Raw genomic sequence first — 16444 nt, forward strand, 5'->3', positions numbered from 1 at the left:
TTCCAGCTGGTTACCTTAGCATAAAACTATTGTTGTACACTGTGAATGTACATTATAAATGTTCCGGTTATTTAACTTTGCATTCTTTTAAAGTGTAATAGTTTATTATATGAGAACCTTAATGTTGAAATCTGGGCTCAATTATAAATATTTAAAGGGGTTTTTTTTGCATAACACAGTGGTAAAACCTACCAAATATCAGATTTTTTTTTTAGCTCATTCACTTCAGTTGGAATAAACAAACCCCACAGTTTATTTTTATTTCCTGTGGTTCTGGAGATATTTTGTAAAAACTGTGGCCTGAGTAGCTTCACATAAAAAGCAGACCTTCTATTGAATGAAAAAATATTTCATGTTAAAATCTTTTTTTTTTTGAAGTACAGTGCATGCTGGAAGTCTCAGTTGTTACTAAGGCTGATAATGTAAATATACAGGAATCAGTAAAGGAGCAGCAAGCATTCATTAAAGTATCTGTGAAAATCTGCATTATATGCCTTGGTTGAAAAATCACAATTAAAATTATGATACTGTCCTGCAGTGAAAAGCCAATTACTGGTAGTAAACTACTGAACAGTCTGAAGACTCGGTGGTGTTGTTTTCCACTGTTGTCTTAATTACCATTTTTCTCACAGGTGAGATGACATTCAAGGAAAGAGGGAGACAGAAAGAATTAGAATAAAAAGTTGTCAATAAAAGTTCTTGCTAGCACCAACTTTACATAATAAGATTGTTAGCAATTAAAAAAAAAAAAAAAACAAAAACCAAAAAACATGATCTAATTGCTACATCTTCCTTCTGAAACTAGATAAGTTAAAGGGAGGGATGCATGTGATGAATGAGAAGGTGCTATGTATTTCCTTAATGATTAGACCTGAAAATCAAACAAGACATTGTATCATATGAAAGTGACTCCGGTCTCTAAAATTGGATTTTATATTAATTACTGTTCTATTAGTCCCTACTGAAATCACTGATTCCCTATTGCTGCATAATAAATGAGTTCAGGTAGTGTAATGTTCCCATCACAGAGAAAAATGTATTATTGATATTCCTGATGGGCTATGATATTCCTGTAAGGTTTTGTGGAGTGTTACCCTGAAAACATCAGTAGAGCCAGTAATCATCATAGAAATAAATTTTTAACATTCAGGAATCATCTTACGATCAGTCTTAGAATTTGCGCATTCTTCTGCTTTGGGTTTTGAAGAGCCACATACTGTAAGGATAGGAGTATCAGTATGGAAGCCATTGAGATAAAACTTGAGAGAAGTCAATTTGTGGTCTGCACCTAAACACAATTTAACATAAAACTGAAGATATTGTGGTCAGACACTGTTGGATAATTAAGACAATTTCCAGTTAACAGGAAAATAGTGTTATATCTGCCTTGTGCCTCTGATATGTTTTGAAGTTCCTGAACTCATAATATCCTGGGAAATTTCAGGACTGGAACATAAATTGTTGTTTAATATATTTGTAATTTGGATACATGCTTAGAAACTAGCTGTACCAGCTGGACACACTGAAGGAGAGATGTGATTCTTCTTCAGAATATTCAACAGAAGAAAATGGGTTTAACTGTTTTACTCTAGTAGAACGCAAGTTCATTTTACGTAACCTCTCCATGTAGCTAGGTATCTTAAATTAAATGATCGCTTGAAGGAGAGAGAATATACCTAAGTCCCTTTGTTAAGACTGATTAGTAACATTAATATAAAACATTTTTTTTTCCCATCCTGCTTCCATTGGAAATTCTTAATATTTCCACAAGATAACATTTCCTACTAACTGACCACCATCAGGTTTGGAAATGCGCAAACTAAGAAATGAAAGAGAAATGCTGGTTTTACAGGGTTTTAGAGAAGTTCACAGGGAGCAGTGGATTTTCCACCTCCCACTGTCTTCAAATCAAAGTGCCAAATTACTCCATTCTGTTCAAATTAAGGCACGAGAAGAATTGGAGTGAATGCTGAGGTGTAATTATCTGAGCAAACCCATCAGACAACTACAATATCAGCCCGTTTCAAAGGAATTAGGGTCATGCTAGAGCAGCAACACTGAGAAAACCTACATGGGACTTTGTGGCAAGCATGACATTAAAAAATTTATAAACTTCAAAATAAAGCTGGAGCCCAAACCTGAGCCACAGGTGCATACTCATTTCCAGCCCTGCTCCTGTTTTCTGCATGCATACAGTGTTGCGGCCTTGCTCGCAGAATACAAGAATGAATGACAGCGTGGTCCAAGCTCAGCAGTGCTTTAAGTGATGGTTAATTCCTGCCTCACTTGCAGCTACTTTGCCTTGTGAATGACCTCCATGCTCAGGCCTGTTTCCGTGATGATTGATGGTGTAGTCTACTGAAGACAGAAACACTTACTGTACTAAATATGAACAGTGCGTCATCTGTCCTTCTGCAGTCCTCCTCATCACCACTGGGGCATCGGCAGTTCCACACCATCCATGCTTGTAGTCAGTTTAGTGATTTCACTGACCTATTTAATTTTTTCTGGGTTTGCGATGAACATAGGGCTCCAATTTTGCTGAAAATGGGAACGCCTTTGTCAGCCAGCCCTGTCTTGCCTGCCACTGCTGCCTTCCAGGCTCTGCATTATCCTATGGTTAAAGCCATGGCTGGTACCCACTCGTGCAGGTCCTCCTCTATTCCTTGCACAACCAACCGGTATAGATGGACTAGGTTGTCTTGGAGCCAGCACCTTGTATTACATGCAGCCAACGTGCAGGAAGACACAGGCATGTAGGCAGACAAAAAATTGGCAGGAGTGGCCTTGATTTGGTTGCAAAGAGCACAGACCTCCCTGCTCTGTCCTCAGCTGTCCCCCACGGCCCTTCTCCAGCCCCAGGGCCCATACAAGTACTGGTGCCCAGGTTACGTAAGGTCTGGCTAGCCAAATCTAGGAGTTTCTCACAGACACAACTGAGACTGATCTGACTCTTCCTTGAATAGCAGTCACACCTCAAACAGCAAAGGTCCGCACCCACTCACTTGCCCAGCCAGGCAGTCCTCCTTTGCCAGCTGCCCTACTCTTTGACGTAGTTTTGTCCGTGCCTTGTATTTATCACAGTTCACGGTCCACTCTCCAGCAGGAATGACCCTGCATTCCCCTGCCCCATTTTTGCGGCATGTGCAAATAGCAAATGGGTCAGGAAGGGCCCTCGCTGTGGGCTGAAGGTGAGGACCACAGGGCTGTGTGTGGTGACAAGTCAGAGGTGAAGCGCTTTGGACGGCCTTGCTAGAAATGTGTCTCCTGGCCTTGTGGATACAGAAGTGTCATGCTGCAGGGTTCACACAGTCACAGAATGGTTGAGGTTGGATGGAACCTCTGGTAGGTCATCTTGTCCAACCACCCTGTTCAAGCAGGGCAACCTGCAGCAGGTTGTCTAGGACTGCGTTCAAATCAGTTTTGGATATCTCCAAGGATGGAGATACTCCCTGAGTGCTGTGCAGCATGGGCACCCCAGGGGCCCTCTGCGAATAACCAGAAACCTGCGCTGTGGATACAGACAAAATCCTGACATCCTCACTGTGACCTGGCAGAGCAGTGCAGACAGGCAGCAAACCCACACTAATGCCCTCTCTGACTGCCAGTTCTTCCCAAGCTGGAAATAATTCAGAGAAGAAGAATTAATGGCAGATGAGATTTTGCAGAAAGTTTAGTTTGGGGAAGTTTTCTCCTATATCTAATAGCAGATATAATAGTACTGAGTAATGCAACCTAGAAAAATAATAAGCAGTGTGCTACTTTTGCACATAGGATGCCCAGAGTTACAGATGTGTCCCAGCTTCTGCAGGCTGTAGCCTCACAGCAGAACACAGAACAGCCTGAAGTTTATTCATCAGTTCCAAAAAAACCATCCAACTAGTTTGGGGGTGGAGAGATTTGAATGATGACCCTGGTTTTCTGTTCTTTGTTCTCTGTATTTGAAGCTTTGGTACTTAGGTGGGTGTAAGGGAAAAAATGGGTGTTGAAAGCCTAATTCGAGGAGCCAGGATAAGACTTGAGGCTCTGCCATAGATAAGTTTATACAGCCAGGTTATACAGGTCAATTGTGGTTGAATTTAGTTGTGGTTTTTAAGAGTTGTATAGAGTTAAATATTATTTGGGCCAAGATTCATAAGAAGGATTCTGTAGTCATCTGATTAGTGCATTTGTGTTTAATGTGGAGAGTTTAAATCAATCAAGTCTCTAATCAGTCTGGTTCTTCGTGCGGGGAGCTGATTATTCACCTCTTCGCACAAAGTGGAAGAGCTGCAGCAGAAGGGACTCAGCCCTTCTGGGGAAGCCGTTTGACCTTCCCCATAGGAGACATCTGCTCCCTAAGCCTGATCCTCTCCACCAAGAAGTACAGGGGAGCAAACTGTGGCCTGTCATCTGCCCGGTGAGCAGCTGGGGAGCCTGGCAAACTGGGGGAAGGAGGGCCATTTTCTTTCAGCTTCTGATGGAAAGTTTTATCTTGGATTTCAAAGAAATCTGTGACAAAACTGATGTTTTCCCTGCAAGGTTTGACCTCTGTGATTTTGATGTTTCAATAAAGACGGTTTGTCAAAAAAAGAAAAACCCAAAACAAACCCTTACCATGTGCACTTGTAAGGCAGGTGCACAGGAAATAAGAAATGTCTTTTCTAGGGAAGAATGGTAATATAACTTCTCCTTCAGGTTTCAGTCAGTCTGGTCTGGAGTGTACTTACCTCCAGAAGGATGAAGCAAGCATATTATATCTTCTTTTTCTTCTTGTCCTCTCCTTGTGTCAATGAGAAAAATGAAGAAACCATTAAAACAATAAAAATGAAATATCTATCAGAAATAATGACTGAGGAACATGGATTGTTCTCCAGGGTTTATCACTTGTTTGTAGAAAGTGGCACTGAAGTGCCAATGAGCACAGTACAGAAAAAAATCACTCCGTTAGGTTGTTCAGTGGGTCACCACTTTCAAGAACACGTACATGGAATTAATGAGTACAGACTTCAACTGTATCAACGGTGGGCTTCGCTCATGAAGGAATTAGGGCAACTGAGCCTGTTGCACACACAGTTGGGCAACACAGCTGGGCTTGGGGAATGGTAAAGTGCTGCCAGGTGAGATTGCAGAAGTGTCAGAGAGGAGTGCAAGACAGTCACAGCTTGATTAAAGAGCAATTCTCTGAATTGTGTACAATGGCAAGTAACAAAATAATAGAAATGCTGAAGTAGATACTGATTTTGGCATTTGCTGGCAAAGCCAGTATACAGCAAACCTCTACTTTGCATGTTTGTTTATGTTGGGCAGGTCCCTTAAAATGGATCTAGAAACTTTTGAGGCATTCAGGATCTGAAAAAGAAGAAAACAAGGATTAAAACATGAATAAGAAGAATAACAGAGATAATAGGACAGAATATTTACTAAAACCCAACAGCTAATAGGTAGATAACTTTGGCAATGATGCCAGTAGTACCTAGATGATATTTCTGGATATTGCCTGAGTTTTTGTAAAATAAATATTACAAGATACTTTCCAGAGGATGGCTCATTCTCTTTAAAACATACATGGAGTTTCCTATATCTTTACCCACATCTTTGCCTCACTGTCTTTTAAAATAGTCCAAGGGTTAGTGCACTAATGCAGGATATGGGAGACCTGAATTATTAATTCCTTGTTCTGCAGCTATTCAAAACAGCATTGCATAAGTAAGGGCTTATAGTTGTAGGGGGTCCTTTCCACTGTCACTGAAGCTGTTTTGAAAAAGGATTCAGGAATCAGCCAGACGGGAAAATAAAAGACATGAGTGTGCATTGCTCTGTAGCCTGGTGGGTGATTGCATTCTGGGCTCTGTTCCCCCGGGCTTATTGAATGAAAAGTAATAGTCTATGACAATGTACCCTTGTACTCCTCCTTCCTGGAAAGGTGTCCTTACCATTAGACTTCTGTTCCATAAGGAGAGTGGGAGGGCAATGCCTCACATCCCCCAGTGGGCTGGCCGGCCCCGAGGACACCTACAGGTCCAGGTTCACCCAGTGAGTTATTCAGGAGAAAATCTAGTTTTTGCCTTCTTAATAAAGGCAGAAGGACTTGTCGGAATACAGAGATACAGCACTTTGGGCCCCTGAAAAATTGCCAAATAAAAAATAAGTCAGGCTCTATGGAGTTTAGACTTACCTAGTGTTAGGAGGTAAACAAACAAGGTGTTTGGGGATTATGATAGAAAGCTTAGGTTTCTGCCTAAACAAGCCCTACTTCGTATTCCTTATTTTGCTTCCCATGCCTAGGCACTCAGGAGACCTAATCCTGTAAGTAGTCAGTCTATATGACCCTGTTGTTGAATCTTTCAAAGGGCCAGATTTTTAAAGCTGCAGATAGGTAGTCAGGGGGACTTAGTCACCCAGCTTGCATTAAAATGAGTATGTGTGTATCAAGCTGACTAAGACCTAGTCTGTGTTCAGCAAGCAGAAGTCATCAAACCAATCTCATTTCCTTCTGCAACAAGCAAAGAGGGCATATAGAAAGAAATATTATGGGTGGTATGGCTTAGGTTTAGTGAGGGTTTTGACATTGTACTGCATGATATTTTTGTAAGCACACTAGGAAAACATGGTCTACATGCAACTGTTATCAGGTGAGTTTGTAATGACTGTTACACCGGAGGGATAAGTTAAGAAAGGTACTGGGTGCAGCATTGCTCTTACTTTCATTCCTGGATGGGTAAGTAGGCATAAGGTCTGTATTGGTAGATGTCAGAAAGCAGAATGGGACTGCCAATACCCTGGATAGTGTCAAAGTTGTAGCAGTGGGATTTAACAGTTGGAAAAATTGTATGGAAAAATACAATGCAAGTCATCAAGATAAATGTGAAATCCTGCGTTTAGATAAGAATAACCAAGTGCACCAGTATTGTCTGGGTAATGACTGACTGGGCAGCAGAACTGCAGACAAGCAGCTGTATTATGGTGAATCACAGGCTGAATGTATGTTTACACTTTCATACTGGTGTGAAAAGGCAAATATTTTAATGAGATGGGTAAACAAGAGTAATGCTAGAAAACAGAAGTAGTTCCTTCTGTTTACTTCATCTTGGCAAATCCTGATCTGAAAGGCTGTGTCAAGTTCTGGGTACAGCACTTCCAGCAAGTGGCTAACCTGGAGATTTACAAGAAAGATCACAGATCTGGAAAATGGGTGCTACCAGGAAATATTAAAACAGTTGAGCAGAGGTGCTGGGGAAAAGAAAACTGAGATGATAAAGTATAACAGTCTTCAGATATCAGACAAGTAGCTCTGAGGAAGGAAGTAAACCTTTGGGTTTTTTTCCCCCTCATCTTTTATTACTTTTATTCAATCTCAGAAAAAAGTCAGGACAAGATTTTTAGTTGTAAGAAGAGTGAGGCACTGGTGTGTGTTATCCAAGGAGGTTATGCAAGTTCAAGATCAAAGGATAGGCCTGTGTTTGGGGATAAATTACATCCATCCTTTCTTTGTGCAGGGATAAATTAGATGACCTTACAAGATTCCTGCTATCTTTATACTCTGTCATTTCTATTAATTTCTTTAATTTTTGAGATTTCCAAGACCTTGTTAATGACATGGAGGCAAAGAACTAGAGAAGGAGAATTGTACCTCTTGGATTATGTTGACTTAATAAGCTGTGTATTTAAACTGGATCACTGAAACATGTATATGTATGTGTGTGTGTGTGTCTATATATATATGCATACATACATACATGCATACTTTTTAATATAACTCTCTCTACACATGCATTCCGTTGCTTCAGGCTACACTGCCCAATGTTGTCAGCTGCAATGTGTAACCCTCAATCAGGTGAATCCAAAATGCCCTCCCCCACTTCAGAAAAACAATGAAGCTTCTGCCTGATCACCGGGAGGAAGTGAATCGCTCAGGAGCACTGATGGGAACAAGTATTCATGTCAAGTCACGTAAGCCAGTACCCTGGGCTATGTAAATCTCTGCTAGATTCTAGACCTGCTAGAGAGGGAGGGTGAGCCAACCATCCAGATCTCATCTTCCCACCAAAAAAGGCAACACCCAACCCAGCTGAAACAGAAAGCAGGAGTTTAGACACCCATGGAAGGTATCATACCACTAAAAGCTTTATGCCTGCCATTTCTGTCTAGTATTTCCCTTCAGTAAGGGGTTAGTTATATTCATCTCTGTCCTCTGTGGCCCTGCTTTCATCCCATGGTACCGTGACTCTGCTGGAGCACTGGTGTGAGTAAAGGCCTTTGGGGTTAAGGCTTTCGTTTCCCCACAGAAAAGGGACAAAGCAGTGAAAGCCTGTCTCGGTAGCGGTGTTATGGATTGAACTTGGCCAGCTTTTCTGCTTAAGTTGTAAGAATCACTTGAAATATCTTTCCCTATGGGGCTATATATTCTTCTACAGTTCAGCAAGGTACTTCTGGCAAGGTTTTTCTCTTTCATCTCAAAATGATGGAGTGGAGTATTATAAAATCTGGTTTGGTATTCGTCTTTTGTCTTGTTTGTTGTTAATGAAGTTGTGGACTTTTAACTTCCAGTAATTGGTGGTGTGGTTAACATTTGGGTAATCAGGAAAGGCCATAGGTATACACTGGTGTTAATAGAAACACCATGAAAGACAGAGGCAAGAGGAAGCACAATAATCAGATACCATGCTTGCAAATCACTCCTAAATTGATAAATAACTTTTTTTACATATCTCTTTCTGGACAGCTTTCTGTTTTACTTCTTGTTTGTTTATTTTTAATGCTTGCCATTATTTTTCATTCCATAGGTTTTCAAAATCAAAATGAGCAGATGACAAAGTTGAGCATTGTTTTCCAGAGATAAACAAGAATGAGTGGGCTAGCTATACTTGGGGAAACACATTAAGTAATGAGTTCAGGGTGACAGATGAAAACAGAAGGGAGAAACACACTATGTATGGTCTTTAATACCTGTAAATTTTAGTTCGTGTGTGATGCAGTCAGCAGGTAATGCCCCCTGCAGAAACTCACTGTCATATGGGGATTGCACCTGTAGTGTTAATGCTTAGCCTTTTAATTGGTGTTGGTCTGGATCAAACCATGTTGTAACTGAACCATTTTCAGTTGAGCTGCACCTCGAGTACTGTGTTCAGTTTTGGGCCCCTCACTACAGGAAAGACATTGAGGTGCTGGAGCGTGTCCAGAGGAGGGCAACGAAGCTGGTGAAGGTCTAGAGCACAAGTCTTATGAGGAGCGGCTGAGGGATCTGGGGTTGTTCAGCCTGGAGAAAAGGAGGCTGAGGGGAGACCTTATCGCTCTCTACAACCACCTGAAAGGAGGTTGTAGCGAGGTGGGGGTCGGTCTCTTCTCCCAAGTAACAAGCGATAGGACAAGAGGAGATGGCCTCAAGTTGCACCAGGGAAGGTTTAGATTGGATATTAGGAAAAATTTCTTCACCAAAACGGTTGTCAAGCATCGGAACAGGCTGCCCAGGGAAGTGGTGGAGTCACCATCCCTGGAGGTATTGAAAAGATGTGTAGACGTGGTGCTTAGGGACATGGTTTAGTGGTGGACTTGGCAGTGTTAGGCTAATGGTTGGACTCAGTGATCTTAAAGGTCCTTTCCAACCTAAATGATTCTATGATTCTATGAGTTAGACAAGGAGGAATTTGATACTCCTGAATTATAAAGAGAAGTTATTTTATTTCCCTGGTGCTATTTAAAGTAGTAATGACATAAAAGATGTCATTATGTGACATTCAGTGCATGGCCCTTTGTTTTAGTACAGAAGAAAACAAGAAGAAAACTCTGTTTGAAGGATGGCATTTGAGGTACTAGAAGGCTGTGTGTTGTACAAGCTCGTCACACCAGAGATTTGGCAAAGGGCAATATTCTGTCATATACTAATACAAGTCTAAATAGAAAATGTGCTTGCTTATTCCTCTATTTAAAAAATGTACTACAATCCTCTTATAGTAATAGTAATTCCTGCAAAGCTTTCCATGTTCAAATAGCTTATTTTTGTGATTGGCACCTTAGAAATCTGAGAAGTTTAAGTGAGTAAGTGAATAGACACAACGCAGTTTGTAAACATTAATCCCCCAACAGCTGTGGGCAAGCAGTGGGGGAAGATTTCTCTCTTTACCCATGCAGGAACCATGGTGTTGGAGCAGTTGTTTCCTTTCCACAGAAAACATCTCCTTTATAGTCACAGCAGAATCTACCATCACCTCCATGGCAGGGATGCCATTGACACACACTGGTGGACGCTACTCTCTCAGCAGATGGTAGCCCCTGGACTAAAGCATTTTGGATTTCAGTAGAAATGGCTTCCTACTTCAAATTTGCCTCATGCCCATTTTGTTTCCAGCCTCAGGTTAGGAAGCTGAGTGGAAACAGCTATTGATATAACACAAGACTTTCTTCAAAGGGCTGTTTCTGCCGCAGCTTCTCACTGAATTCATTTTCCTCCCAAGAAGCAAGCGTTAAACTCCAGACCCACAAAACACTGTGGGAGAAGGTCAGCAGGCAGCTGAGATCTGCCTCTGTATTTCTCCTTCTATCCTGTCTCTGCATTCAGGCTGAAAGCCACCAAGGGTTGTTATCTGTGAGTGTCCCAGCTCAGGTCCTCTGCCCTGATCTTCTGTCTCTCTTTGCATAAAATGGCATTTTCACCTGTAAGAAAGATGCATTTCCTCCAGGTCCCGTGGGCAAATTAAGACTGTTTTAGTCATCAGACCAGACTGGTACAAGATAACCCACATCCCTGGAACTTCTGTATTCCTCTCTTGTTTTCCAGGAAGGAAAAATAAAAGCACTTGCCTTCAAGAAGTAACTCTCTCCATTTCTGCCTAAAAATCCCTTATATTAGAGTTAGCAACCAGAACACCATAATCTGTATCTGAACTGTCTCCATTGTAGGATCACTAGCAATCATTTATCAAAAAACATTATTCACATTTTGTTAATTAATCACCTTTAATGATGCTACACACCAGGAAGTATGTCACGACCAGTGCTGGACAGACCAGGGAGGAGTTGTGGTGAGTTCTCAGTTCCCTAGGGCTAAATTAAGGTGAACTGACACCAAACGATCAGTTGAACATTTTATTTATGGCAGAAGCAGCCTGAACTTGGAAGGTGTGACAGTAGGTGGCGGGGTTTCTCACAAGAGGAATTGGCATGAAACTACGTCAGTAAACCATGTAACCCGTGGTAACCACATATATCAATTCAGGGAAGAAGAAGATCCCTCCCGTTGAGTCACGAGGTTCAGAGTGGACCCCCTTGGTTTCTACACGCCTTCTCAGAGAAGAACCTAGGGGCAGCTGAATCCACTCCTAGTCCCAGACTTGGTCAACGGTTTTATGTCTAAAGGGATGAGGTGTAGGGATTATAAAAGGCCGGGGGGGGGAAATATTTCACCAATCCTGGGTCCATCATTGGTCCAGCCAGCCTAGAGGTCCAGTGCTGGAGGGCACGCGTGTGTGGGGCTTCAATTCGTGTCCTTTTGTCATCTCTTTGCCCCTCCTTCAGGTGGGCACTCGAACTCATTAGGCTAATTAGGTGTCATGCATGGTTTGTGCTTTCAGAACCTTTGGGAAATGGGTCAGTGGGCTTGGGGGTCGTTTGGGGAGTAACTTCTTTCCTGCAGACATGACCATTGTGTGATCTTTGGCCATGCATGGTGGGCTGCCCTGCTCAGCATATCAGAGCACAGACCTGGGCATCTTCCTGCAAGCCCTCCCATCCCCTTCTCATCTGTGGTTCCTTGTTATGCAGGGTTCTTTGTTATGCAGAACTTGCCCCACCATAATGTTTGAGACATTAACTCTTTCAGTCTCTCACAAAGTAGCATACAAGGAGAGTGGTCGGATTTTATATGAATCAGATTGCAGTCACCAGAGTTACCCCTTCCTTTATGTAAACCCACCCTACATGGTGTCACATCCACCAAATTCTGTCTCTCCCCTGTCCCCCTTGCAAGATAGTCTTACTGAAGTTTTGGGGTGTTTCAAGACACAAGTCCTGGGTAGGCCATCTCCTTTCTAGCTATTTATGCCTTTAAAGACTGTGGTATCTGAATCTGCTGTCTTGTGCCCAGGTATGCTGTAGTGAGTATCAAATAGGGGGTTTGTGCCAGAGAAAAACCCAAACCAGACTAAAGTTCTCTTGCAGTCACAGACACATATGCATGGAAGGTATGTGTTAAGGTCCCTGCTTCAGAGAAGTTTTTAATTCTATGTAGAAACTGGCAGACATCAAGAGAGCCCAGTACAGAATACTGAATAGCTTTACAGTTAAAACTCATGTATAGGTTGGGTGTTCAACTGCATGCTCTGAATCAGGCAAAATCCCCTTTTCCAGCATTCCCAGGGATCAGTTCTAATTACTAGCTCATTAATTGTTCTGGTCAGGTCTGTCCCTTTTTGTAAGTGGAAGTTCGGGGAGGATTTCTAGCAGAAGGAGATCCTCCCCTGCTGGAAAATGTAGACACACCTCCAGCCATTCAGACCCTCAAAACCTTCCACTTTCCGGAGGGTTTTACGCCTTTTTCACTTTTGCCAGTTTGGTTGACGGTCAGCTGACAGAGCATTTGGATGCAGGTATAAAGAGGCTAAATGAAGAAGGTGAGCATGGTCTCCAGCAGACTCTAGGGTATTCAGAGTCTAGGTGTTTCAGCACGTGAAAGAGTCTCTGACTAGTTCGTGGGCTGAGCTCAGTTCCTCGTCTGTAGGACAGGAGTCACTTCCTTGGCTGCCTTGCCGGTTTTGCCAAAGGAGGGCCTATGTTTTTTTCACATTTGAGATGCCATGGTGAATAGAGAGGTTCTGCTGTGATAAAACAAAACAAAACTGGTTCATTGCAATATTGCCATTTTAAATTTTCCTTATTTTAAAGACATTTGAACGTTTGAAATATACTCTGGTGTCTCAAGCACTGCGTAAAAACTTTATTCCCTGAAGAGGCCAAACAGTAATTCCTAATGCTCTCCAAGTAGGGTCTGGCGCTCTGTAGTTGCTCTAGCTTTTAGGTGCGTGTGATTGAACAAAGAGTCTCCCAGCTCCCCCTTGTGTGGATGCTCTACTCCTGCTACGTCAAGCAGAAAACAACTGTGATTTGTGCTGCTTTTGATCAGACATTTCTACAATGCTTTGCTGCTGGAAAGCAGAATAATACTGTCACAAATTTTAAATTAACAAAATATGCCTAGAAGGGATTGGTAGCTCTTGTTCGTCTGATTAATGTCAGGCTTGTAAAGTCTGTTCTCCAACAAAAAGGGCAGCAAATGTTCAAGTGAGAGTTGTTAAAAACAGAGACTTTCCATTTCAGTGGATCTTTGTGTTTTAGTTATAATCTCTTGGTGAAGCACCCAGGACCAAATCACAAAATCAACCAGCATCAAGGGAGTTGAATTAGGTTGTATCTGTGTTCACTTTTAATTAGATTTGAAATGGCTATCCCACCGTAGTGCAGCAGGCAACCAAGTCAGTATTACTTATTACTGACAACAACCTTAGCATAGATCTGCATATTCAGCAGCTGGGTGGATAGGTGTTATGTATTGAGAAATACAGGCAGGATTTGAAAACATAGGATAGCTTTCGTACAACTAGATTTTTGCTCTCAAACTGGGGGAGTGGGGGACTTTCCTTTCTAAAGTGTCCATATTCTGGCAGGAGTTTTTTGATGCAGCTTTTGTCTAACAGGTATCGTCTTATCATAATATTTTGCTGCTCAACAGTGGAATCAAGGCAGCACTGGTAGCAAGTACATTCTGTGCCACCTGATGTATTTTTATGGGTTTATTTTTCCCTTATGTACATTTCTATTCCTTCAAGAAGTGCTCTGAGACATTTCCAATTTCAGCATTCTGTCTGTCTCATCTAATTCAATTGTAAGCTTTTCTGAGCAAGGACCATATCTGGAGTCTGCTTTCCAGTTTCATTACACAGCAGTTCTGCAAAGTGATCTTTTAAAAAAGTATCATGATGAGGGAAGGAACTTAACTTATCCATGGGGATTTAACATGTGAGAAGAGCATGTCCTGATCTCCCAAACTTTCAGCAATACCATACCCACAGGCACTCCTACCTCCATGTGCTCCACCTCCATTGGAAATAATCAGTGTGATAGCAGGTTTTTGCTTAGGGCTTCCGTTAAATGGGAAGAGGTTATTCTTTACTTTATTTCACTTTATCATTTTCACATTTGCTTCTCTTTCAGGTGTGAACAGAAAAGTTACCTATTCCCTGGCAGACTCCGCAGATGGTTACTTCTCAGTTGACCGGTCATCAGGAATCATTATTTTGGAGCATCCACTTGATAGAGAGCTTCAGTCTTCCTATAACATCAGTGTAAAGGCCTCAGATCAGAGCATTGTGCTGACCTTGTCCTCTTTTGCCACCGTTACCATTACAGTGCTAGACATTAATGACAACCCCCCTGTGTTTGAAAGAAGAGATTATCTTGTTACAGTACCTGAAGACACCTCTCCTGGCACTGAGGTCCTTTCTGTTTTTGCTACAAGCCAAGACATTGGTACTAATGCTGAGATTGCCTATCTTATCAGATCAGGGAATGAGAAAGGGAAGTTCAGGATTAACTCAAAAACAGGTTTGTAAAGTGGCTCTTACTTGTAATGCAAAATGAAAGCATCAGAAAAATGTGAGCGCTTTGGGGAAGGCTCTTGGATGAAAAAAATTTCAAGAGCAGAGACTCAGAGCTTGTCAATGTGGAATTAGCTGCACAGTTAAAAACCAATTTTAGGTTGGAGAGTGATGTAAATTACAGTCACACTCAGCTGCCCCAGCGTGAGTGGAGAATACTTTTCTCCATTAGTATGTCCGTTGAAGTCAATGTAGATGTGACAACCCATTAGCCAAACTGTGCAACCCTTACAGTTTTGAACACTTGCAATGTTTACCTGCTTACCAGCTGAGTACATCCTCAACAGTCTGGACCTTAGCAAGCATCAGACAGCACTATCAGGACCAAACAGCTGGCAGTCCTAACGTGATTGCTGTTTATACAACTGTATGCGACTTCACTGACTTAGGTGGCTCCTGATTTGTGTTGTCTGACAGTTGACTTCAGCCATGGTTTGGGATTTTTTTTTGTTGCTGTTATACATCACAAATTTTGAAAACATACCGCTGCTTCTCTTTAAGAAATACTAAGAAAAGCTACCTTATTGGTGCAAATGGCTCGTTATCTTTGAATTTCCTTAGTGGGATATATTCTTTATCCTTACTGAGGTTTTAATCCGTCAACAGTAAGCTATGATTCTTCCGTGCTTCCCATTATTCTCATAATATTCAGGATGACCAGTACAAATCTGCCACCAGAGCTTCAGAGCAAAACAATCTTGATTTTGAAAGCTGAAGGTAACACTTGTTTGAGTGCAGCTGTAATAACCAGTAACCTAGAAAATCTCAAAATGATGCATTGTGTCATTTATATTACTGTGTGCAAAAATCTCTCTCCGCTCTGTGGAGGCCACTGCCTTACATGTAAGGGACTTAACATAATTGTGTGTTGTCTGTTATCTTCAAAACATTGATTAGTGCTAACAAAATTTAAACATAAATACACCTAGACAGCAATACTTAACTTCACATTTGACAATGAAGCCAAGGAGATAAATCAATAAAAACCCATAATAAAGCTTAATCACACAGGGAAAAAAAAAACCTATTTATTATTCATTAATGTGTGACAGCTCCATTATTATCGGTTTAGAGGCAGGAGCTCAGTTTCCAGACAGCCGGGTGCTGATGTAGCATGCCTGATCAAGGCTTGAAAAATAATGCCCTTCACACCATTTATCAGTGGGAACTCTCTGCTAGCCACTTGGAAGCTTCTCTTCAGGGCTTCTGCTTCCAGCAAGTCATGCTGAAAGGTAGGATTCGTTTGGAGAGAGCTCAGATGAGATTAAGAAGAATGATCCAAGGTCTGTAAAATGTGGCTTACCAGGAAAGCCTGAAGGAATTGAGACTATTTAAGCTAGCAAAGAAAAGGCATGCTGTTAGTATTCAAGCCTGTAAAAAGTACCTACGAAGAGGAGGGGAATAAACTGTTTTCCATGCCCATTCATGAGAAAAGAAGTTGTGAATGGGTTTAAATTGCATTTGGATTATTTCATTTAAATGATAGAAAGAAATTCCTAACTGTAATGATTATTAAGTACTGAAATACATTTCCCAAGAAGGTTAGGAAACTGATGTTGTTGGAGGTTTATATGAACATTAGAGATGAGTACATTCAAGAACGATTAGGTTAGCTGACCTGTGTTGGGCAGCAGTTGGACTAAATGACCTTTAAGCCCCATACATCCTTGCTCCTGATGGGTCTATATTGAAAAGGATTTGGCTTGCCAATGTTGAGGATTTGCTTTTAAGTCTTTCCCGCCATGCCCAGTATTACCTCCTTCAAGGCATCGCTAGTAATCTGTGCACAACCCATTCCCCCCTTCTTGTTAAGGTTA

At 41.6% G+C, this 16444-nt stretch overlaps 1 protein-coding gene across 7 annotated transcripts in view; it reads left to right on the forward strand.

Moving 5' to 3' along the window:
* The window catches only part of FAT3 (FAT atypical cadherin 3), a 422176-nt gene that overhangs the window by 352109 nt on the left and 53623 nt on the right, over nucleotides 1–16444 (forward strand). For all 7 annotated transcript variants that reach the window (XM_052812647.1, XM_052812651.1, XM_052812648.1 and 4 more), the window contains one exon: nucleotides 14185–14574. In XM_052812647.1, coding sequence (XP_052668607.1) covers nucleotides 14185–14574 — 390 coding nt within the window. The remainder of the gene's footprint in view (nucleotides 1–14184; nucleotides 14575–16444) is intronic.

This window comes from Harpia harpyja, chromosome 17 (assembly GCF_026419915.1).
Source record: "Harpia harpyja isolate bHarHar1 chromosome 17, bHarHar1 primary haplotype, whole genome shotgun sequence".
In the NCBI taxonomy this organism is placed as follows: Eukaryota; Metazoa; Chordata; class Aves; order Accipitriformes; family Accipitridae; genus Harpia; species Harpia harpyja.